A 12,294-nucleotide genomic window follows, 5' to 3' on the forward strand; every position below is an offset into this window, starting at 1 on the left:
GTGATCTTTTTATAGAAAAAAACACTAAGTTCCTTAAGTGTGTTATTTTTTAATGTGTAACTTTCTTTCGAATATGTTGCATAAAAAAATCGCGTAAATCGGACGTCCAAGCGCAAAAACCGCGTATATTCGAAATAAAGTTACGCTTTAAAAAATAACACACTTAAATCTAAACCCTAAAAATAAAAAACTTTAAGCTAATGACAACAAGTCTTCAAACAAAAATGGACGTCTATGTATATAGAACACTTAAACCTAAAGTTTTCAAACAAAACTTACTTCGGACCACCTTTTCAAAGTATGGAAAAAACACTAAGTGTTTCAAAAAATAAATTTGGCCAATTTTTTTTTTTTGGTACTGGTTCCGATAAATATTATCTCAGATTGGTGGACAGCCCACAATTTACAATATATATATATATATATATATATATATATATATATATATATATATATATATATATATATATATATATATTGTATAATGTGGAGTGATCCACGCTATACAAATAATTTTGTATAACGTGGATCAGTCCACGTTTTATAACATATATATTGTAAAACGTGGACTGATCCATGTTATACAAAATTATTTGTATAACGTGGATCAGTCCACGTTATACCTTTTAATTTTTTTTTTTTATTATTTTTTCTGTGATCATCTGACAGTGGAAAAAAAATTGGGGGTATAACGTGGACTGCTCCACGTTATACCCGTTTTGGTATGTAAATAAAAGGCTATCCCCTTTTGGTTTATACCGTGTATTTTTATACCCTTTAGGCTCCGGACAAGTGTTGGTTTGCAATTTCGTGGAAAGGAAAGATTAGACATATTTATTCCTAGTTATGGATTAATCATAATATCCAGTGTTATAAAATGCAAAAGCATGGGAAGAGACGTTTTACTTTTATTTAATTCAGAATAGGTTTAAGTAAAAATTTATCCCATCTTAATATTTATATCAAATCAATGGATACATAATTCATGTTTTAACTTATAGTCTTATACAAAATCATAGTAAAAATGTTCAGATTCTACCTTTAAATTTTTATTTAATCACGATAAAGTAATATGGTTCGTATAAATATCGGATGGAAATGTGTTTTTACCGAAAAAATAGAGTTTAAGCCTCATGATAAAGGTTAATTACTAGTTTAGGAAGAAGCATACACAATTGATGATATGGGTCTCTTTTTTCTCAAATGGATTACACACGGAGGATACTTTAATTTTTATTATTATCTTTTCATTATCTGCCACACTTATTTTTTAAAAATATTTAAATATTTTCTTTTCAAGATCTGCCACATTTATAAAAAAAAAAAAAAAAAAAAAAAAAGAAGAAGAAGAAGGGATATTCTCTTCTTTTCAAGATCTGCCACACTCTTTTATTTATTTAATAAAAATAAATATTCTCTTTTCATGATCTCCCAATTCATAATGATTCTTATAGCATTACGATAATTAATCACGTGATCATCAAAAATAGCACACCACATTAGAAGTTTAGATTGCAGCTGATTGAATCGGTTTATTTTTCGGACATGAATCTTAATTATTAAGTGTATTTGTTTTATTTCACATTCGCTTAATAAGTGTGAATAAATCTGAATGACTAAAATATAATGTTTTAATATAAATAAGATATCTATATAAAGATTTCTACATAAATGACATTCATCGCTATATATTCCGTACATGCACGCCAACTGTCACTACCCCTTCCACCATTATCAACTATCACAACCTGTAACCATCACTATCCTCAACTACCATCCTTAGTCACAAACCGCCACCGTCGCCAATCAATACAATCAACCTTCAGCACTGCTAGCCATCATTTACAATCATCAGCATGAACCAACCTATCACAACAACCATTAATCACTACCAACAATTACCACAATCAACGATCACTGTATATTGTCAACTACTGTCATCATTCACTACTCCATTAGCTATCACTATCATTTACCACAATTATCGGTCATCATCACCACCAACTACCACATCAACCGTTGTCCACTGGCTATTACTGATCACAACCGCTACCAACACCATCCACAATTGGCACTCACAACCATCATCTACGACCATTATCACTATCAATTCCCACATAATATATTTGAAAAGTATTATGTTGATCATATAGTATTATATTAATTTAATACTTCAATTAAATTTTATATTAATTTACTTGTAAATGAAGCCCACTTTCATATTTTCATATGTGAGAAAACCAAACTGTCTTAATTTAAGTATTTAGATACAATCAGACACATGAATTTCTAATGCATATCTTAATATTTAAATATTTATTGAGATTCATCAAACACCTTAAACAAATAAAGAGTGGGAAACAGATAGGAAGCATCACAAAACAAATCAAGCTTTTCCCCCTATTTATATAAACCACAAACTTTCATCAAGTTTCGGACACAAACATGAAAAATGTCTCTTTAGTTTTGTGGTTTTGTGTCTTCTTAATTTCTTTTCTAAGAGAATCCAAGGTAGCCTCTCAAGGACAAGGCCATGGAGTTTACAGTGTTTACATGGGTGCCAAGGGTTCATCTGATGATCAGCTTCAACTTATGAGCTCCCTGACAACAAGGTAATTGGTTGTAACTTAGAGCGGGTTAAAGTAGGTTGAGTTAGTGCCCCGTTCAATAATTGCTTGGGCTGAAACAATGGGTCATAATCATAAATATTTCAAAGAGTAGCCTATTTTGACACTGTCACTTAATCTGTACCTAATTTTGAAAAAAGAATTTGTACATAAAGCCATTTCAAATATGTGGTGTAAGAAGTTAAGCTTAACAAAACTAAACTTAGATACAAGTAGTTGGACTTTAGTTACATATACCTGAAGTTAAGTCATTTTTGCCTGAAGTTGAGGCGATAATATTAGTTATACTTCAGTCATTTTTGTCTAACTTTGACCACTTTTGTCCAAAGTACATGCTATGTGCATGAAGTTCAATAAAATTGGCTGCCAACCATTTTGATTGAACTTTAGTCATATATTTTGAATCCCTTTAGTAAATCTTGGCTCCGACACTACTGCCTACTAACCAAATTACTTCATGTCGTTCACTTGTTATTAGATCTTTCTTTTGTAATGGACAAAGAAGAGGTTTTTATGATATTTCTGAGAAATAACTCCCTCTAATTGAAAAGCAATTCACATTTTACACATAATGAGACTTCATTTCTGATTCTCAAAGGTCTGTTTACCTTTTGATTATAGGCTTAACACATAGCTAGCCCCTTAAATTTACCAAGATATTCTATTTAGATAATCGAACTAAGCATGTTCCGATTGAACACTTGAATTCCTAATAAAATGTTCCAATTAGACACTTTTGGTCCAAATTTTGAAAAACATTTGCGTGTATTTTCGTTTGTCTATTATAAGTAGTATAACGTTATACATATACATATATATTGCATTAGGAGAAAGAATGCAGTGGTGCACAGCTACAAAAATAGTTTCTCAGGATTCGCAGCGCATTTATCAGACGTTGAAGCTCAATCGATTGCTCAACAACCCGGAGTTGTCTCTGTTTTTCCCGATCCAGCATTTCAACTCCACAAGATGCGATCATGGGATTTTCTGAACCATCAATACGATCTGGTACACAATTTCCTTTACAGTTCTGGCTCGAATTCATCCTCAAATGGAGCAGATACCATAATTGGCATTTTTGACTCGGGTAACTATATTAGGAACCAAACTGCAAAATATTTCTTGCACTTATTTAGTTTGTTCTTTACTATTATTACACTAGTAAACTGAATGACATCACCGTATTATTTTAGGAATATGGCCGGAATCAGAATGTTTTAATGACAAGGGAATCGGTCCAATCCCATCGCGATGGAAAGGAACTTGCACCCGAGGTTATGATTTCAATTCTTCCTGCTGCAACAGGTAAAACCATCTTTATATGCATCCAAAAAGTGGATCCAGTTTGTAAGCTATGGAGTCGCGAGAACCAGTAATTTGAGGTCGCTATAGAAACCCATAAAGTTTAAAGGGGAATCTTCATAAATAGCACTATTTGTGCCTCTAACAAATTATGGCTGTATTATTGAGTTTTTAAAACATAGCAACATTTTTTTTTTGGCTTAAACATCATGTAGCCGTCTTACATGCATACAGTCATACATACAAACATGCATACATACATACACTGGCTGTCTTACATATATACAGTAAAAAACAGCTATCAAATGAAAATTTTGCTAGTTTTTAAAATAATTTAAAATTATTTCTATAACGAGTAATTGGTGGGATTAAGTTGTTATAGCAAGTAATTTTTCCAATTTTGAATCCTGGATCCGTCTTTCTATCGAATATGGGCTATATGAAATTTTGTAAGTGGTGTTGGAAAAATAAGTTTACGATAGAAATGTTAATGCATACATTCAGGGAGCTGAATCAGGAGACTGATCGGGGCAAGGTTTAATGACGATCCTGGTGAATTTAAAATGCCTGTTACGGGGACACCTAGGGACCACGACGGGCATGGTACTCATGTTGCAGCCACACCAGCGGGGAGTCCAGTGGGAGGTGCATCCTATTACGGGTTAGCAGAATGAACAACCAAGTGTGGGTCTCCATGGTCCAGGATTGCAGTAGACCGTATACGTAGGTTTGAAGTTTGAGGGAATTGGGCGAATAAGGGCATATTATGAGTTATTATTTAGTTGGGTCGGGTTTAAATGATGGAGCGGGTTTAAAAAATAATTTCGGGTTATTTGGGAGATAATTTCCGTCAAGACATGGGTATATTTGAAAACTTTAAGGATGAGAGGGGTATTTTTGACCCAAAATAAATTCGGAGGATATTTTTAGCCCTTTTTTCAAAGTAGAGGGGTATTTTTGACCCTTTTCCCTAAAACAAAAGTAATTTTAAATCTTTATTTTGTGCGGAGTTCCCTTCAAATGCACTGGTCTTTAATTTTTGCCCCTCAAATTGCTGGTCTTTAATTTTTGCCATTAGCCTAAAACTTCTAGGTTCTGAGTTCGAACCTCCACTCAGTCAAAAATTTTAAAAAAATTTGCCAGGTAGAACTTGCATAACTCTGCCTTAAGGCAGAATTTTGCCCAAAACTCTGCCATAAGGCAGAATGTCTAAGGCATAGTTTGCCCGAAAAACTCTACCTGAAGGCATAGCTTGCAGGCAAGAGTTTGTATCATTTTTTTGTGTGTAGTTCCCTTCAAATGCACTGGTCTTTAATTTTTGCCCTTCGCCTAAAACTTCTAGGTTTCGGGTTCGAACCTATGCTCAGTCAAAAATTTTAAAAAAATTCGCCAGGTAGAACTTGCATAACTCTGCCTTAAGGCAGAGTTTGGCAGAAGCCCAAAACTCTGCATAAGGCAAAATGTCTAAGGCATAGTTTGCCCCAAATTCTACCTTAAGGCATAGTTTGTAGGCAACCTCTGTGCTCACCCCTCTCTCTCTCTTTTCACTCTGCAGATCTGGCCGTGTGCATTGTTGGTGGCGGCGGTGATGGACTGATTTTGAGATGGCGGTGGAGAAGATGACGTAGAGGTGGAGAGATTAAGGTTTTGTTGGTGATGGAAAGATTAGGGTTTTTTAGTGGTGGTGGTGTCTCAGATTTGGGTTTTTGGTGGTGGTGGTGTCTCAGATTAGGATTTAGGTGGTGTTGGAGAGATTAGGGTTTTTTGGTGGTGGTAGTGTCTCAGATCTGGCCATGTGTATTTGTTAAAAGTCAAATACAAATACATTCAAAAATCTACATCTTACAAATACACTGTTTTGAATGTATTTGTCTTTGTACTTTTGAGTGCATTTTTAGTGTATTTTGTTAATAGCCAAACACATTATTTTTTTTGAATGTATTTGTCGTGTATTTGAATTTTTTTGGTCTTATATCTGAATATATATGTTGAAATCCATTCAAATATACGAAAATTTGAATATATTTGGCTTCATAGTAGTTGGAATGTACACAATGTATTTGAAATACATCAAAAAAAAATCAGTAAAATACATTAAAAAAAATCACTGAAATACATCAAAAAACAAATCACTAAAATACATCAAAAAAATATATATTAATATCTAATTTAATAGCTCCACCATTAAAGGTTAAAATCAAGGATCATGTTTTTTTTTTTTTTACCTTATTCTCATGTATTTGTTGGCACATGCGAAAACATACACTATTTTGCCAAAATGTAGCTACAAATGATAATATTTAAAAGGGTAGCTACAAATGGTAAGAAACTACAATAAGGTAGTCATTTGAGTAAGTTTGCCTTAAAATTAAGCCTTTAATGGAGCTTCTTACCATTTGTAGCTACCCTTTTAAATATTATCATTTGTAGCTACATTTTGGCAAAATAGTGTATGTTTTCGCGTGTATTTGTTGCCAACAAATACATGAGAACAAGGTAAAAAAAAAAAAAACATGATCCTTGATTTTTGCCTTTAATGGTGGAGCTATTAAATTAGATATTAATATATATTTTTTTGATGTATTTTAGTGATTTTGTTTTTATGTATTTCAGTGATTTTTTTTTATGTATTTTACTGATTTTTTTTAATGTATTTCAGTGGCTTTTTTTGATGTATTTCAAATACATTGTGTACATTCCAACTACTATGAAGCCAAATATATTAAAATTTTCGTGTATTTGAATAGAGTTCAACATATACATTCAGATACAAGACCAAAAAAACTCAAATACATTCAAAAAAATAATGTGTTTGACTATTAACAAAATACACTAAAAAATGCACTAAAAAATACAAAGACAAATACATTCAAAACGGTGTATTTGTGAGATGTAGATTTTTGAATGTATTTGTATTTGGCTTTTAACAAATACACATGGCCAGATCTGAGACACTACCACCACCAAAAAACCCTAATCTCTCCAACACCACCAAAATCCTAATCTGAGACACCACCACCACCAAAAACCCAAATTTGAGACACCACCACCACTAAAAAACCCTAATCTTTCCATCACCAACAAAACCCTAATCTCTCCACCTTTACGTCATCTTCTCCGCCGCCACCTCAAAATCAGTCCATCACCGCCGCCACCAACAATGCACACGGCCAGATCTGCAGAGTGAAAAGAGAGAGAGAGAGAGAGAGAGAGAGAGAGAGAGAGAGAGAGAGAGAGAGAGGGGGATGAGCACAGAGGGAGATTGAGAAGAGAGAGGGGGGCAGCGGAGAGAGAGAGAGAGGGGTGAGCACAGAGAGAGAGGGAGAAGAGAGAGGGGGTGGTGTGGCCATAGTGGTGGTGGTTGAGAGAAGGGGAGAGGGATTTTTTAGGGTTTTGAGAAATGAAAAATCTGAAATGGGTAGTGATTGAGAAAAAAGAAAGATATATGTGTTTGGGTATGTAGTTTTTGATATAGCTACCATTTGTAATTTAGAAAAGTTAATTAGCTTCTAAATATAATTAAATAAAAGGATAGTTAATATTAATAATTAGGTCTTAAAAGAAGCTACAATGAGTAAAAATTCCTAATTTTATCCCTTCTAATGGGCTGGTCTTTAACTTTTGCCTTTTAAAATCGAATTTACCTGCGCATAAATTTGGGGAAAGAACGCACGTGCCTCCTAATTAGCCTCCCATATCTCCATTACTTTCGTACTCCCAGAAAAAATTAAAACTATTTACCTGAGATGCCCCAAATTATGATACCAACATGGTATATAAATATACTGAGATGGTATCATCTAAGACTACTTCAGTCCTTTTCTTAGTCCACCATGATACCATCATGGTATATAAATAGAATGAGATGGTATTATGGATGATTATGTTCATTTATTTAAAAAGACACACCTTTCTAAAAAAAAAATCTCTATATCATCGTCTTATATACATATACTGTGATAGTATCATGGAGGACTGCTTCAGTCCTTCAATGAGACACTCCTCAGGACCACTGTACCATCGTGGTATATAAATATATAAATACAAATATAAGAGAAGGACCGCTTCAATCCTTCTTGTTGTCCTCCATGATACCATCATGATATATGAATATACTCCGATGATATCATGGAGGAAGGGGTTTGGGCGAGGGGACACGTCGGTAATTAGTTTGGGATGGGCTGGGGGGAAATTAGTGATGTTTTCCCCAATTTTTTTAAGGGCGCGGGACATAATTTGTGGAATAATGTGAGATGTACCCCATCTGTTCAAACAAGACCCCACTAGAAACAAATCCAATTACAAAAATATTAAATTTTCATGCTAAACGTAGCCTATGTAGGAATACTAAGCAGTCAAAGACATATTAACATTTACCAGACACCTAATTACAGCTGTTAGATTTTTGTGTTTTCGCTTTTTATAGTATAGAATATATTTTGCCTAGATTAGGGGATTTTTTGTGACAGTCATCAGTATTAACGATCCCCAATATCATTATATTGCACGGGCAAATGTACAGTATAGTGGCCTTGGTTGGAGGGGTAAGTAGAGTAAATAAACGAAGAGAAGCACGAGGCAGAAAGAAGGAATTATTAGCCATTGTTAAAAAATTAAGAAATCGATAGTATTTTATGAGTTAGGTTAAGAATAATAATTTAGTTGGTTAAGAATAATAATTTAGTTTACTTTGAGCTGTCAAATTGAATAGTTTTCTCAACCAAAAAAAAGTACACCAAAAGTAGCAAAACCCACTTAATACGCCAAGGTGTAGTTTCTATGCGAAGTTTCTTGACCCATCCATCCCTCTAATAACTTCATATAGGCTTTCACACTCCTTCAATTCGGTTTGATGAAAGAACTCTGATGTCCTATTCTTCACGTAGAATTGGCCTGTTATTATCCACTTATATTTGGATATAAGTAGTAGTTAGAATGGAAATTTTGTTCACTATTTGACTAGTTATAACTCTCTTCATTTTATTTTATGTAGCATTATATTTTATTGATTTATTTTTAAAAAAATTATTTTATCTGTTGGGAATTAGAGTCCACTCATAACAGATGCTCTAAAAGTCCACTATAAAAAATAGGGCAAAAATGTTTTTCAAAATAATAAACAAGAGAACCCACGGTATTATTGCTAACACTTTCACGATTAATGTAAAATGTTTTAGACGAGGAATTGAAAAGTATGCGTGTCAAGTAGCTGCTTGTCTTATATTTTTGCTAGGCCAGTCAATATGTATATATGGATATTAAGAACTGTATAATAGTTGAAGATTAATGCTTAGTTTTAGAAATATGATACATGTAGATGTTGACTGCTTGACTCCAAGATGTGTTAATTAAGTTCAAAGGACTCTAGTGAGTCTTCCCCACAACTTTATTTAGTGTCCCACATTGATAAACATGTCCTTATAAACTGGGAGAAAGATCACGGATGCCCCTCAAATAAAAAAAAATTACCTGCTCATACCCCAGAAAAAATTAAAAATATTTACCCGAAATGCCTTCCAGTTATGATACCAACATGGTATATAAATATACTGAGATGGTATCATGGTATTACGGAGAGAAAGGGGTTTGACCGAGGGGTATGCCAGGTAAATATTTTCAGCTGGTGGGGGTAGAAGCAAAAATAGTTTAGGAGGGGGCATGAGCGGGTAAATATTTTGTATTTTAGTTGCAATTAGTGATGGTTTCCCTATAAACTTTGCAGTAGTAAAAACGGCCTCAAGAGAGGCGTATCCAAGATGTGAATTTTACGGATTCTTATGCAATTTTAAATTTGATATGTACTCCCTCCATCTCAATTTATATGAGGGTTTTACTCTTTGAGGAGTAAAACAACTCTTTTATTTTAGTACAGTTTTCTGCGATTCTTTTCATATATTGTGAATTACTCCCCTCGTCCCAATTTAAGTGTCTTAGTTTGACTAGACACGAAGTTTAAAAAAATAAAGAGAGACTTTTGAATCTTGTGATCCTAAATTAAAGATGTATATAATGTACTAAAATGTCCTTTGAATCTTGTGGTTATAAATTTATCATGTAGGGTGTTTAAATTGTCAAATGGAAGGTAGGCTGCTCAAATTGGGACGGAGAGAATACTAATTATGCAGACTTATAGTACTTTTTATCTAGTTTTCAAATATATAAATTTTGTTATTACATTAGACAGGCAAATGTACCGTGTTGTGTCTTTGGTTGAAGAGATAAGCAAAGTAGATTCTCTTCGTTTGTCTAAGTTTCGATGTCTTTGTAAATTATTTTACTTATATAGGATATGCTAGGCATCAAAGTCAAACACTCCACAAGTTAGGCTCACAATCTAATGATGATGGCTTAAAAAAAATAGAAAAGGATCCATTAGCCATTTTGTAGTAAAAAGAGATTCTGGGCTAATATTAATAGCATTTTATGAGTTTGGTTAAGATTAATAATTTTTTAAATGTTTTGAGCTGTCAAATTGAATGGTTTTCTCAACAACAACAACAACCAAAAAAAAAAAAAAAGAAGCTTAAATTAGCAACTCTAGCTCTTATTTTCTTCATGGTTGTTAATTAGTAGAGGTTCGCTACCTCATTAGTATTGATAAGGTAAGTCCTAGTTCTCCATGTTGAGGATTTTTTAATGTTATTATTAATAAAAAACTGCTTGACACACTGTTTATTGGTTTATATTCGCCAAGAAAAACTTAATAGGCCAAGGTGCGGTTTTTCTACAAAGTCTCTCGGCCCATCCATCCCTCTCATAACTTTATTTAGGTTGTCACACTCATCCTTCAATTCGGTTTGGTCAAAGAACTTTGGTGCCTTTTTTGTTAAGTGCAATTTGACTTGTTGCTATTCACTTAAATTTTGACCGTAAGTAGTAGTTAGAATGGAAATTTTGTTTGTTATTTGACTAGTTATAACTCCCGTCATTTCATTTTATGTAGCATTATTTTTATTAATTTGTTTAAAAATTTGTTATTTTATCTATTCGGAATTAGAGTTCACTCAAAGGGGTTATCTAAAAGTCCACTATAAAATACATTAACTTTTGTAATTACGGTTAATCCTCATTTCTTTTGTATATGTATACTTACAATATACGATTAGATATACTAGAGACAAAACTCTCAGTATTTTTCAATGGTTTCTTCTCTATTGCATTCAACTAGGAGTTAGATTAAGCTATAGGGGATTCGCCCAACCGTGAGGACCACCGCCAACCAGTGATTCCAGTCACAGTTCGTTCTAGTCTTCTGCTTCCACTACAAAAAGAACCTATACATTATTTACGATTTATGTGCTATCTAATTAATTCATATTAACGTGTTTCTTCATTATCCATTGCAGAAAATCTACACTTTGAAATATTCATGTTTTGACACTTAATGCTTTTACTCTCTTCAACAGTTCTTATAGTGCTACTCATTCTATGTTCCTACAAAAGCTATTGAGAGAACATATATAAGAGTTTTTCGAAACTTTTATTTGAGTGCATGATAGAAGATCTTTTGTGATTCTTTATATCTTTGAAGTAGGATGTTACTTCATTATTGCACCAAAGTAGCTACGAAAATCTAGCCCGAAGACAACACCTTTAATAATGCACCTTCTACCGAATTTTACATCTAAGAGTCTGTTTGGATGGGCTTAAAAAAAGCAGCTAATAAGCTGGAAACAGCTTATAAGCCCAAAAAAAAAAAAATTGTGGTAGCCCAACTTATTTTTTTTTGGCTTATAAGTTGTTTTCAGCTTATAAGCTGCTTTAGATAAGTTAAGGCAAGCTAGCTCAATTAATTTTTTGGGCTTATTTTAAGCACAAAATGACTTTAAGTTGGCCAGCCAAACACTCAAAAAAGCTGAAAACAACTTATAAGCAACTTATAAGCCAATCCAAACGGGCTCTAAAACTCTTTCTTGATCTTTTAAAGATACTTGTCGCCTCTAATTCATTTGTTAATTAAGATTAATTCTAATTGGTGTTTTTATATGTAATAATCTCCAACAATTACTCAACTCCTTCAAATTATGGTGAACGTATTTAATGTGTTTTTTTTTTTTTGGATGTTGGTGGTTAAATAAATATTTAATTACGCGCAAATACAACTAAAATAACAATGCTATCAAAATTGACTTATATTTTAAAATGGAAAAATTACGTGGTGTAACTTCTTTTAAGAGGAAATTATGGATAATAACTACTATTTGCAACAATTACATTTCGTGGCTACATTTTCATTTCGTAGCTACATGATACAACATCAAGTGGCTGTGCTGGAGTGGTTATTAGGTGTTGTCTCTGCCCGCGCAGGTTCGAACCTAGCCGAACACATTATTTTGCTTACATATTTTTCACAGCTTCTTCTTCT

General features: G+C 33.2%; 1 protein-coding gene across 1 annotated transcript; it reads left to right on the plus strand.

Annotated features, from left to right (window-relative positions):
* Positions 1–2,373: 2,373 nt before the first annotated feature.
* Positions 2,374–5,853, plus strand: LOC132629249 (CO(2)-response secreted protease-like). Its single transcript, XM_060344961.1, has 4 exons — positions 2,374–2,612; positions 3,455–3,714; positions 3,821–3,932; positions 5,485–5,853. The coding sequence occupies exons 1-4, from the start codon at positions 2,446–2,448 to the stop codon at positions 5,516–5,518; spliced, it is 573 nt and encodes a 190-aa protein (XP_060200944.1). The 5' UTR covers positions 2,374–2,445; the 3' UTR covers positions 5,519–5,853.
* The last annotated feature ends 6,441 nt before the right edge of the window (positions 5,854–12,294 follow it).

This window comes from Lycium barbarum, chromosome 2 (assembly GCF_019175385.1).
Source record: "Lycium barbarum isolate Lr01 chromosome 2, ASM1917538v2, whole genome shotgun sequence".
Taxonomy (NCBI): domain Eukaryota; kingdom Viridiplantae; phylum Streptophyta; class Magnoliopsida; order Solanales; family Solanaceae; genus Lycium; species Lycium barbarum.

Excerpts from the sequence above, each read along its gene's own strand:
- LOC132629249 (XM_060344961.1), top strand. The coding sequence starts at position 2,446 with ATGAAAAATGTCTCTTTAGTTTTGTGGTTTTGTGTCTTCTTAATTTCT. Across the intron at positions 2,613-3,454 it reads ATGAGCTCCCTGACAACAAG|GAGAAAGAATGCAGTGGTGC; the intron begins GTAATTGGTTGT and ends ATATTGCATTAG. Across the intron at positions 3,715-3,820 it reads AATTGGCATTTTTGACTCGG|GAATATGGCCGGAATCAGAA; the intron begins GTAACTATATTA and ends GTATTATTTTAG.